We start from the raw sequence: 13,720 nt of genomic DNA on the forward strand, positions 1-13,720 counted from the left end.
AAATAAGGTAGGGATTATCCTAACCAAAAGAAATATGTTATCAAACATGTTATAGGAGAATGTTTTACCAAGGGCTAAACCTATAGAGATACCTCTAAAAGCAAGCCATGATCTCCATGGCAAAAGTAGTGTTGAACTTAAAGATAGAACTATGTATTGGAGGTTAGTTGAAAGCTAATTTATGCTACAGTTATACATCTTGATATCTCATTTTCTGGAAGTATGGTTAGTTAATGGAGAGTCCACATAAAATGCATTTGGAAGTGGCTCAAAGAATCTTAAAATATTTGGAGGGGCATCAAGAAAAGTTTTGTTATTTGAGCCATATGGTCATTTGCAGATAGAGGGATACTCACACACAAATTATATAGGGTCAAATCTAGATAGGAAGTCCACCACTAGATATTGTGTATTAGTCGGTAGAAATTTGATTAGTTAGAAGAGTAATAAGCAAAATATGGTAGTCTATTATAGTGTAGAAGCAAAATACAAAACAATGACTCATACAATAAGTGAAATTATGTAGGTTATGTATGTATTACATGAGTTGAACTTTCCCACTACAGAGGACATTACTATGTATTGTGATAATGAAGCTCCAATATTCATTGCAATTAACTCAATATTTCTCAAATAAACCAAATATGTAAAAGTAAATTGTCATCTTATTCAAGATGTTGTGATAAGGAAAGTTGTCACTCTCAATTGACCAGCTCAATAATACATTTACCAAGGCTTCAGGTTTAGGTTTCCTAACTCCAAACCCCAACCCTAAAACCCGAACACAACCCCAAAACTTGGAACCCAAAAAAACTCGAAAAGAACCCAAAATGTCAAACCTGACCGGATAACCGTCCCCATAGTCCGATCCTCATAACCCCAATTTAACCCCGACCCATCTCCATCTTGTCCTCGTAAATCCAATCTATCCCCGTAGATCCGACCCGTCCTTGCCATATCCCCGTAAATCCAATTCATCCATGTCATATCCCCATAAATCTAACCCATCCCCGCCTCGTCCTCGTAAACCCGATACATCCCCACCCCATCCTCAATGCGTCTCTTCCCCATTTTATGTCCCCGTCTCGTTCCGTGGGTCGAGTTTGAGAAAACTCATCCCCGACCTAAAATTCAACTATTTTTTTCCAGCCCCATTGCTTGATCCATGGGGTGAAACCCAAAACCCGAACCCATGGTTTTTGGCTCGGATCGGATCAGGTTCGCCACGAAACCTGGCCAGATGCTCACTCCTAAAGTGGGGTTGATTACACATTCCCTACCCCTCCCCCCCTCCCTACCCCTCCCCCCCTCTCTCTTTTGCTTCCTCTATTCTTCAATTTTCTACTTTTTCAACGGGAACTATGGGGACCACCAAAATCTGAAAGCCCACCCCCCCCCTCTCTCTCTCTTTTTCTTCCTCTATTCTTCAATTTTCTACTTTTTCACCGGGAACTATGGGGACCACCAAAATCTGAAAGCCCCTCCAAGGAGGCGTCCAAAAGCAAACAAGACTGAACGAACAATGAATTGAGAAAATCTTGCCACGAACTACAGTTATACAAATGAATTCCCCTCCTAAGCATGTCCAGTATCAATGCAAGTAACATTCTGAAAATCAACAATGACTTTCCAGATTCTAGAGTAAAATCCAAATTTGATTTTAATTCACCAAATGAAACCGTGGCACCTGAAAAAAAGTATTTAATCAACTGACTTCTGGCATCCATGCATTCGTGAAGAGATGATAACAAATATATACACAACGCTTAGTCTCATATAACCTTAACTGTTTTCATAATGTTTAACTTGAACGAAAGATTGAAGAAGGCAAGGTGAGAGCAAACTGTTGACGACCACCAGTCTGAACAGCATAAAGTCCCTGATGTCGCGATCCTCTTTGCTGCAATTCTATCACATCATATTGTGTTAAAGTGCCTGAGAGCGGTCTGGTTTATCTCTTCTGAAGAAGCCTGACCTAGATCCTTCAGCTGCTGATTCAGAAGCTGCTGTGTGAGCTGACTCTTTCTTTAGAGAAGATGGCATGCTTGAAATCTCCTAAACAAAGGGCAATTTAATCAACTTTAAGATAATACAGAACACTTATTGGACAGTTATAATATAATCATGCCATCACTTGCAGACAGGTGGACGAATAAAGAAATTTTCTCATTCATTTTTTAGTTTTTTTCCTTAGTTCATTATATTCTTTAAAAGGGTCCACTTCAACATTAACTCCTAAAATTCCTCTTAATATGCCGTGTTGAGTAGAGTTCTCTTGAGGATGAGGATCTAAACTATAATTTTTATCGGTTTCTGTAAATTCACCTCCCAATAATTTACATGTCAACAAATTCAATTCATTGAAATTTTGCTTATTTTGAATCCCTTTTCTTCAATCCTCCAAAGGGTTTACTACAATACAACTGTAAAATTTTAATTCATTAGAATTTTTTTCTTAATTGGTATCCCTTTTAATCTTCAAAGCATCCAGTACAATACAACTGTAAAAATTCTCTTAAGATGCCATGTAGGCTTAAGGCCCACTTTACAATGAAGAATTGAATTAACATAGGTTTATTATGTTAGTTAATTCCAATTCATATTTGTTCCTCTAGGACTTCCACAGTTTCTTCTCATTATTGGAAACTGATGTGTAGAGGTTCAATGAACTAAGCTTCAATGACTGTTCTTCTAAGAATATAACTTTAATTGTAACCATAATTTTGCTTGTAAACTTGCAATAATTCAAGTCAGAGGATTCTTTCTATATGTATTCACTGCCCTTTGGCTTATTCTGTTTAGGATGTCATGCTGCAGAAATTCTTCTTTCACCTGTCTTTCCCAAACGCTTACTGGTTTTGGTCAGTAATTTAAGATACCACTTCCAAGTCCAGGAAAGATGTTATGCGGATAGCTTTTGCAGTAGCTTGGACTCAGTAGGGAGAAAGAAATAGCAGGACTTTTTAGAATAAAGCTAGATCGATTTATAGGGTAAATGAGTATACACTACACTTAGTTTTGAGTTTGTAAGTACCTTCCAGCATTTTCATGGTGAGGTCCTAAGGGAGCACTGGAAAGATACGGCTGCTTATCCTTATTGAAAAAGTGTCTCAGTTGTTCAAAGGTCCCCTCCTCGAGAGGGTGAGTTAAAATTCAATCTTGAAGGGAGCAGTAGAGGAATCCAAGCCCAACCAGAAGTGGGAGAGTCTTTGGTGACTTTCAAGCATGATTATTCATGTATATTCTGATCCCTTTCGTTTTTGTGACACTACGATGGCAGAACTTTGTGCTCTTCTTCATGGATTATGATTGTATGGGCAGTCCTTGTCTCTCATTAAGAGGAGATTCAACTGTTATGATTAGTTGGTTTTCTTCACATAAAGATTTCCATGGCATTTACTTTCTTTCCACGAGAGATCTGAAATTTGTATCATGGTGTTTCTATTGCCTATAAGCATGAATTCTGAAGTACAAATTATATTGTCAATTCTCTCACTAGGAACGTACTTTCTCTACAACACATTATATTGTCAATTCTCTCGCTAGGAATGGAGTTTCTCTACAACACATTATTTGGGTGAGACATTCAACTATATACTGGCCGATTTCAGGTAATTTTATGTCTTTGGCTTCTTTGGCCTCTACCCTCTTTTGTAATTCTCTATATTTTTCTCATTCTCATTCTTTAAAAGAAAAGAAAAGAAAAAAGGCCTCCTATCTAGAGTTGTATGTGCTCCACGTCTCACGCTAGTTGTTAAATATATGGGAGAATAGTCTCACATAGGTTTTGGCTTGGAAGAAACACAATGCTTACTTGTTGGGATGAGGCCTCTTAACTTTCACTGTCATTTTGAGATGAACCTAGACCAAACTTTAACAATATTCATCTCATTTACATGAAAAAGTACTCATTCTATATTTATGTCTCATAAAAACTGAATCCAACTTAGTAAATTGCTAGCCATTGGAAAAATTCATTTACCAGTGCAGAAAGTGGACAGAATGGGTGGCATGATGTTTCTAGCACTACACAATCAAGAGGCTGTCTGCTGAGCAGCTTTTATCATTTGCAGAGGGAAGAAAACAGACAAAGAAATGTGGCAAACTTTTATGAGATGGCTAAGATCCCATCCTTCACAACGAGCAGATCTTGAATTTTGTATCTCCTGAACTACTGAATTTATAAGCTTCAACTTTATTGTCATCGCCAGGCCTTTCCCCTGGGGTTGAAACCCACGGCAGATGTAGTTTTCTTCTTATAGAATGTAATTTTCATTTGAATGCTCAGCCACCAATTTTCTCTGACAAAATTAAACAAATGACAAGATACCTTATTCTTTGTTGTAACTTTGAAATTTGAAGTTTGTATTTTTTTTTACACATTAAGAAAACCAAAAAAGTTAAGACAGCTGAAATGGACAAATAAACAGAAAACATCTAAGTCAGGTGAAATACTTGAGCACGTTTCCAAATATTTCCCAGCAATCATATGAAAGATAACTCTGTTGCTAAGGTTTCTATATTTAAAGGGGCCTCAGTGCTTTTTTTTGTTCCCTTTCATGTTCAATAACACTGAACCTTACATGTAGTTATGAAACCCTGGTGTAAAGAATGAATGGAGAATGTGAGGTATCAACCCTTTCACCATGCCAAACTTAAGCCTGGAGGCTAGATTTCTTCTCTAGTTTCTCCTTGAAGAGCAACCAAAGGTTTTTGTGGATAATAAATTATGAACACCTTCCCTCACTGACAGAATAATCAATCACTCTGTTGGTCTCTCATGTGGTGACAGACTTGCACAGACACAAGCATACATTCAGAATGCTAACACAACAAGAAACTAACCCATGTCCTAGCAGAAATAAATGCAAATGTGTCTCAATATCCAAACAAGAGATTCTTGTGCAGGTATCATGCATTCAAAGAGTGAAAAGAGTAGGAGTTGGTGTTGAGTCACCAGAACATGACTGAAGTCCTAATACAACATTCCTAAGATTTAACAGGCTTTAAATGAAAAGTTAGATCTTCCATTCACAGAAATGATTTCTTTGCTTCGCAATTTGGCATTTACAAAATCCATACTAGACACCTTAATCTACCCACATGACAACATCCTCTATGTCACAGCTTGAAAATTGTCTATCACCTCTCCATCTGATAGTAGATCGTTTCACCTTAGACCATTCCTCTCACTCCCTCAGTGACTCTCTTGCAGCCAATTACCAACAAAAATGCCATTTTCTTTTCACCCGAGGAGAACGTGCTTTTCCTCCCTGGTAAGGCACCATGCCTGTCTGTTTTTGGTATAACAGCAACTATGCCCATTTTTTGTTGGCTTAATAACAACTCTGTAAATGGAACTCAGATAAGCCAAACAAACATCTCTTTGACGAAACAATTTTTAGTTCCAAAGTTGAAGCTTAACAGTGAAATAATTTTGAAAGCTTTACCTACAACTAACAATTCCAGCAATCTCGATGAACTTGATTTTGCTTCCAAGACTGCAACAGTCATAACTATTAATGACCACAATGTCTAAGCTTGTTATCTAATTCCAGAGTTAGCTGAACTTAGTTAAAATTAGATTTAATGTCCAGAAGATAACTGAACCTGTTTAAATTAATGTTAGAAAAAAAAAGTGACTAGACTAGTTGCAGCTGCGTCCACATTAATTTTGTCATACATATCAGGCAACCAAGAAATAAAGAAAATAGTCACAACTCTGACTTGAGTAACTGAATGCTTACCTTCATTAGATGCAACCTTAAGTCACAAGGACGAACACCCTCCCCAATGCAAACCATGACAAATTGTGAATAATGGAATAAAACATCAGCAGCAGCTTGCTTTTTCTCTTCAATCTGCAATTCATTACAACCTTGTATGGTCAGATGATAATTACAGATCATTTAAAAAAAAGACGATAATTACAAATAATAGAAGACTCGGCAACCGTTCTTCAGATTACTACAGAAATCTACTCCATAAGTTCAAACGAAACGATGAAGTACAACTGTTTCTAATTTTATCTAAAGGTGATGAATCGCTTCGAATTACACAAAATCACCCTTGCAGGAAAAGACACTCCAATGTTTTGTAAACAATTGGATCTTAGCTACCCCTCCATCACAGGAATTGAGAAACAATTGCTCGACTCTAACATCTCTATATTTAGAAACTCAAGTATATCCGGGTGATAACACTAATTATAAGAAGAAGGCTAGGAACAATTCAGACCCAAGCAAAAAACACCGTGTTGTGGGAGGAAGACAATGAAGAACGAAGAAACAAAGAAATTTACGGTGATTCGGCAGTGTGCCTATGTCCACCGGAGCGACGGCCGGAAAGTTCACTGATTTTCAATTAGGGTTACATCATAAGTATTTATACTAAAACCCTAGACGTATTTGTGTCTTAATTACACAAATACCCTTATACATAAATACCCCCAACCTATATGAGCTATATATACTTCAACAATCTCCACCTTGGCGAATATTCATCCCTTAAGAAAAAAAAAGCATAACTTAGGACTCCACCTGGAACAACAGGTCGGGACCGTCTCTCATCCAGCAACTGAAGACATTTATCAAGTCCAAGCAATGCTTGAACTTATTTGTAGTAACAGGTTTTGTCAACATGTCCACTGCATTCTCGGAAGTGTGAACTTTTTCAAGCAGTAGTTCACCTGATGAAACCAATTCCCTGATCCTGTGAAACCTCACATCTATATGTTTGGTCCTCGCATGATACACATGGTTCTTTGCCAAATAAATGGCACTTTGACTGTCACAATGCAACTGAACTCCACCTTGCTGAACACCCAACTCCTTGACCAACCCTGTAAGCCACAAAACCTCCTTGGAGCCTCAACTACTGCCATATACTCTGACTCAGTAGTAGATAGTGCAACTATAGATTGTACCATAGACTTCCAACAAATAGGTCCTCCCACAAGAATAAATACATAACCTGTGGTAGACCTCCTGTCATCCAAGTCCCTGCACAGTCTGCATCCACATATCCCACAACTGAAGGAACACTTTGTTGTCTACTGAACATGATGTCATAATCTGTAGTACCCCTCAAGTATCTGAAAATCCACTTGACTACATCCCAATGTTGTCGACCCAGATTTGAAAGAAACTTGCTAACCACGTTGACAGCTTGTGCCAAATCTGGTCCCGTACAAACCATAGCATACATCAAACACCCCATTGCACTGGCATATGGGACCTTTATCATGTCATGAACTTCATCATCTGTCTTTGGGCATTGAGCGGTAGACAATCTAAAATGATTCACCAAAGGTGTACTTACTGGTTTTGCATTACCCATGCTAAACCTGTCCAACACCTTCTCAACATAGCTATGCTGAGATAGCCATAATCTCTTGGAAGCTCTGTCCCTACGAATCTCCATCCCAAGAATCTTTTTGGCCGCACCCAAATCCTTCATGTCAAATTCTCTGTTCAACAAAGTCTTCAACTTGTTGACCTCATACTCTTTGCAACAATCAACATATCATCCACATAAAGTAACAGAAAAATAAAAGAATCATCATCAAGGTTTTTCACATATACACAACAATCATACTCACATCTTTTGTAGCCAATCCGGATCATGTAAGAATCAAATCGTTTGTACCACTGCCTCAGAGACTGCTTCAGCCCATAAAGTGATTTCTTCAAATTACAGACCAAATGTTCCTGTCTAGGGTGACTAAACCCTTCTGGTTGTACCATGTAAATTTGTTCCTCCAAGTCACCATGTAGGAAAGTTGTCTTTACATCCATCTACTCCAACTACATGTCCGAATGTGTTATTAACGCCAACACTGCCCTGATGGAGGTGTGTCTGACCACAGGGGAGAAGACCTCATCATAGTCAACCCCTTTCCTCTGTGAGTAACCCTTTGCTACTAAACGAACCTTGAATTTTCCCCCTCTTTTTCTGATACTGCTTCTTTCTTCTTATAGACCCATTTGCACCCTATCGCTCTCTTCCCCTTGGGAAACTCCACCAACTCCCATGTTTGGCTTTTATGCAGAGACTCCATCTCCTCCACCATAGCACCCATCCATATACTTTTCTCTTGGCTTTGTACTGCCTCCTGAAAAGTAGTAGGATCCCCGCTACTAGTAATAAGCGCATAAGAAACCAAATCTTCAAAACCATACCTGGTAGGTGGCTTGATAGTGTGTTTGGGTTTGTTTGTGCCTATACGGTGATGATGTTGTTCACCTGAGCTAGAACTTTCTGCATGTTGAGTACCCTTTTTCTCTACCATGATTCTCTAGCTCCACCTGCACCACATGCTCATTGGTGTTGCAATTTTTTGGCACTTGTTTCTCTTCTTCCTGAATACGCTACAACATGACTTTTTCATCAAAAAACACATCTCTACTGATCACCGTCTTGTTGGCCTTCTGATCCCAGAGCTTGAAGCTTTTCACCCCTTTCTGATAGCCCAGAAAGATGCACTGTCTAGACTTCGCATCAAGCTTCGACCTCTCCTCACTAGAAACATGTACATAGGCTGGACAACCAAACACTCTCAAGCCAGAGTAGTCTACCTCACTGCCTATCCACACCTCCTCTGATACTTTCCCATCTAGTGTTGCTCTAGGTGATCTGTTAATTAAGAAACATGTCATATTCACTGCTTCTGCCCAGAAGTTTTTTGCAAACCGCAGTCAACCTAAGACATCGAGCTTTTTCAGCTATAGTTCTATTCATCCTTTCCGTCACACCATTCTGTTGTGATGACTTGCTTACTGAATTGTCTCTTAATTCCATGTTGCTCACACAACTCCTTGAACTTTGAATTTGTGTACTTAGTACCATTGTCTGACCTAAGGCATTTAATCTTCTTCCTTGTCTGGTTTTCTACTTCAGCTTTCCACAACTTGAACTTGGCAAACATTTCTGACTTGTGTTGCATGAAGTACACCCAAACTTTTCGTGAGTAGTCATCAATAAAGGTCACAAAATACATGTGTCCTCCTCAGGATGCTACTCTTAGTGACCCCCAAACATCTGAGTGAACATAGTCAAGAATCCCCTTCGTCTTGTATGTGGCTGCCTTGAACTGCACCTTATTCTGTTTCCCATAGACACAAAACTTACAGAAATCAAGCTTGCATGTTTTGACACCCTTCAATAGATTTCTCTTATGAAGCTCTATCATCCCACACACTCCCATATGACCTAACTGCATATGCCACAAGACTGTACAGTCTGACTCAGACTCTACAGTTGCAACTCTACCTACAATTGTGATACCTTGCAGTATATAGATATTGCCAGATATTTTCTGCCCCTTCATCACTGTTAAGACACCTTTACTAACTTTCATAATTCCACTTACAGACTTTTAACTATATCCATTACAATCTAAAGTGCCCAATGAAATCAGATTCTTTCTTAAATCAGGTATGTGTCTAACATCACACAACATTCTAACCACACCACAAACATTTTAATTTGTATACACCCTATTCCAACAACTTTGCATAAAACATCATTACCCATCTTAACAGAACCAAAGTTTACTAACTTGTAGGTGTGAAACCAATCTTTATTTGGCATCATGTGATAAGAGCATGCCGAATCCAGAATCCAAGAATCTCTGAGATGATCTGAACTGGATGAGACAAAAAGCATATCTCCATCACCACTCTCTGACTCTTCTTCTTCCACTACATTCGCAGACTTTGATGGACCCTCTCTATTCTCTGCATTCCCTTTTTTTTTCTCTAGACAATCCTGTTTTATGTGCCCCTTTTTCCCAGACTTAAAACACATGATATCTTTCCTCTTCCTGGATTTAGACCGAGATTTGTTGTTACTCGATCAACTCCGAGACTTGTTTCTTCACGTTCCTGGTTACCCTTCACCACAAGTCCTTCACCTTGTGAAATCTCATCACTGGCTTTCTTCCTTTGATGAAAGCCTAATAGAGCACTTGTGATTTCCTCCAATTCGAGAGTTTTTTTTCCCCACATCAGAGTCCTAACCAAATTTTTATAATTAGGAGAATTCGGTAGGGAATTCATTAACATTAACGCCTTGTCTTCGTCTTCAAACTTCACATCAAATCACTAATGAGCTGATTGAAAACGTTGATATGCTGGCTCAGATCCGAGCCCTCTATCATCTTAAGACCATACAGTTTCTACTTAAGATAGAGCTTGTTCGTCAACAACTTGGACATATACCGACTTTCCAGTTTCAACCAAACTTTCGCCAGTGATTCCTCATCCATGACATGATACATCACGTCATCAGCCAGACAAAGCCTAATAGTCGCCACAGCCTTTGCTTCCATTTCTTTCCAATCCATGTCGTCCATTCCTGCTGGTTGTTTTCCGTATAGTGCCCTCAACATGTCCTGCTGCACTAACAGGTCTTTCACCCTCTTTTGCCATAATCCGAAATTCCCTGTTCCGTCGAATTTCGTCATGTCAAATTTTGCAGAAAAAACCCCAGTCAACGTAGCCTAACTTGGGCTTTCTGTACGAAAAATCCGGATTTTGAGTACGGTGTGAGAAACCTGGGTGCAGAATAAATCCTCAGCGTACGCACCTGCAGCCCTCGAGGGATGCGCCACGTCACAATCTCGGTGTCAGAAAATCCCGACGTCAAAGACGTCAGACTTTTCAAAAAAAAAAAAAATCTACTCGGGTTTCTTCTGTCTACGATTTCTCAGAGAAATCGCAGACCTCGACGGCTTCATCTTCGGCAACATGTCACCGGCAGAGTTTTTTTTTTTTTTCTTCTTTGTCCCGAGCGACGTTCTCTCTTCAGATTTCTCATAGCAGCCCCGCAATCTCCGACGGCGTCCTCGGTAGTGGCGATGTGAGGTTATCGTCGCCGAACTCAGGGATTGGATCTCCCTGCGTCGTCGCCAAATGCCGGAACTCGATCTCTCTGCATCGTCGTTGAACGTCAGAAACCTTCTCTCTGTTTTTGGAGTTCCTGAACCAGAAACCTTCGTCCAGAAAATCCTCCTCCTGCAGCTCTAATACCACTTATTGTGGGAGGAAGACAATGAAGAACGAAGAACATAGAAATTTACGGTGGTTCGGCAATGTGCCTACGTCCACCGGAGCGACGGCCGGAAAGTTCCCTGATTTTCAATTAGGGTTACATCATAAGTATTTATACTAAAACCCTAGACGTATTTGTGTATTAATTACACAAATACCCTTATACATAAATACCCCCCAACCTATATGAGCCATATATACTTCAACACACCGGAAGGTCCATGATTCGGTACTTGTAACATTCAAAACAATATTCTAATGATACATGACGAAAATGATTCATTCGTTCTTATGTAATGACTGACGAAAAAGTCTCCATTTTGTTTTTCTATGCAGAGGCGGTTCTTTTAATGTGATTTTTTGGGTTTCTTGTAGAAGAATGACAACAAAAGTAAATAAAATTTTAATAGCAACGCTAACTAGTCCGAATGTAAAACAGATTATTTTGCTCAGGATGCACATAGACTGTGAGGTGCGGGGGAGAAGAAGTTGAGAGATGGAAGAAAAAACAAACTCACCTCGTAATCTTCCATGATCGCCTGCACCAAATTCTGCGGGTCCTCTCTCAACAAGAAGATAAACAGTAACAATTACAGAAGTCTCTTCTTAACAGAAATTAAAGAAGGATGCGCTTACAGCAATGGAGCGTTTCCCTGATGCAATCGGCAAGTGCTTATAGAACAGAACACCTACAGAAGGATGGCTGATTGACAGCTTTATTTTCTTTTTCAGAATTGGGTCAGGGGAGCGTTCGTGCCGCCGTACGAATATCGAAGTAAAATTACTAACTAATAATCTTATTACATATATATTACATAATCTATTAATCTGATAGTTGTTTGATCGGACGGCTGCCATAGTTGTTTGATCGGACTGCAGAGATAACCGTTTCATATATTTTGCACCAAGATATATATGTGTGTCAAAAACCTTTCATTGGAAAATTCTACTAATATGCTCTATTAACTTAAAACTGCAAAGAGATTTCATGCTTTCTTTAAACCAATTGTAATCCCCAATTTCACGATTTAATATTTCCCCAAGAAAATCAATACAAATTAAATTTTGGCTCTAGTTGGCACTCCTTTTCTAGATTTCAGGCTTGAGAAAGCCGATTTTTCTAGTTTTAAGGTACTAAATAACCTCTATTAAAAAAAAATTAAAAGAATAAAATCAAACTTACAACTTTCTTTTAAAAAGATAGTCCTTCTTCTATTGAGATTTAAGCCTACAAATTTTTAAGAAATGCTAGGAATGTTGAGTGATTTGAGAGAATGATATGATTTTCCAAGATAAACAACTTTTTTTTCTCAAAATGGGTTTTTATTAAAATTTTGAATGAATAGGCCTTTGAAATGTTTTGAATTATCAATAAATGCTAACTCTTTAAGGGTGTATTTATATGTTTCTGATCCAAACTAGCTATTCTTTTACTGTTTTCAAAAAGCTATAAAAAGTGTTGATCTATCATTGAAAAGGTATATCAATCAATCATGTAAAACAATTATATTTTTTGTGTTCCCTAGGCCTATTGATTGATTGATCAGGGCATCATTCAACAAGTTTTTTTATTTTTACGAAAATTCAATGACCGATCTACCCATTACGATTGATCGATAATATTTTATAGAAGTAGCTATGTTGAGTTTTGTATGATTAATCATGCAATAGGAGATGAACGATCATGTTTTATAACATTTTTCAAGCAAACATTCGATATGATCGATCATGTTTTATAAGTTCTACTTGTCTGCATTTTGGATATCAATCAAGCCCATGTAGGTTAATCAATCATACCATATATTAGTGTAACTTTTTTACATTTAACCATGATATAGGCTACTCTAAGAGAGTTTACCATTGTAAAATATTCATATGCACTCAGTTAATACACATGGTTTTGAAATATTTCATGCCCTAATAGTCCATAACATAATTGTGCTGAAGAATCTGAGTTCGGTTAGGTATCTACTTACATAGATAGAGTTCTTGAGATTTTTTAATGATGCTCAAACTTTATTCTTCAAATCTTTGTTTGTCTCATTGGTGTAAATTCTTCTCCATAGCAACAATCTTCAAATGATTTTTTGTTTTGATTCTTGATTGGGTAACTTGATTGTTCATTCTTTTGCCTTATCAAATGGAATTGCATAAGAAGAGGCCGAGTTTCCATTATTTGAAGCTTTGAACTAGTTGTTGATTGTCGAGGCTTGAAAAGGATATATCGGAGGGGCATTGCAGAACTTCCAGAAATGTTGGGACTCAAAGGAGCGCTCATGTAAGACCAGAAGCATGTGCTAATGAAATTGAATTGCGGTAGCCATTAAAGACTACCTTTGTCACCTCCATTCTAAACGTCGTAACGACTTTCTTTAGAAAAAAATAAAAATGGCCTTGATGTGTAGAATTTATGGGTTTTAGAAATTTTTAAAGGGAAAGTCGATTGATGAGATTGGCAATTTTTAAGTTATAAAAGTAATAAAATATGAAAAAAATTAAGTATTTTAATTTTTAATTATTTATTTACTAATTATTTTTAGAAAATCTGTGGGCCACATTTGAAATTTAGACGTAGGAGAAAGTTGTCTACCTAAAATATAAGGGTATAATTTTTATTTTATTTTTGTATTTTCTACTTTTCTTATAGATACTGAAATCTAAATAGGAAG

The 13,720-nt window shown here is 38.0% G+C and overlaps 1 protein-coding gene across 2 annotated transcripts; it reads right to left on the reverse strand.

The window, feature by feature from the left end:
• Positions 1-1,634: 1,634 nt before the first annotated feature.
• On the reverse strand, positions 1,635-11,799 carry LOC137966656 (uncharacterized). Of its 2 annotated transcripts, none has more exons than XM_068813342.1 (3): positions 11,570-11,799; positions 5,748-5,861; positions 1,635-2,052 (listed from the first exon to the last, which is right to left on the reverse strand). In XM_068813342.1, the coding sequence occupies exons 1-3, from the start codon at positions 11,582-11,584 to the stop codon at positions 1,927-1,929; spliced, it is 255 nt and encodes an 84-aa protein (XP_068669443.1). In that variant the 5' UTR covers positions 11,585-11,799; the 3' UTR covers positions 1,635-1,926. The 2 variants fall into 2 exon arrangements, with proteins under 2 accessions (XP_068669443.1, XP_068669442.1); XM_068813341.1 differs by having other exon boundaries at positions 1,635-2,055.
• Positions 11,800-13,720: the final 1,921 nt, after the last annotated feature.

Source organism: Aristolochia californica, unplaced genomic scaffold (assembly GCF_029961685.1).
Source record: "Aristolochia californica isolate CCGP_79_NKW_82.1479 unplaced genomic scaffold, dmAriCali1.0.hap1 SCAF_5, whole genome shotgun sequence".
NCBI lineage: Eukaryota > Viridiplantae > Streptophyta > Magnoliopsida > Piperales > Aristolochiaceae > Aristolochia > Aristolochia californica.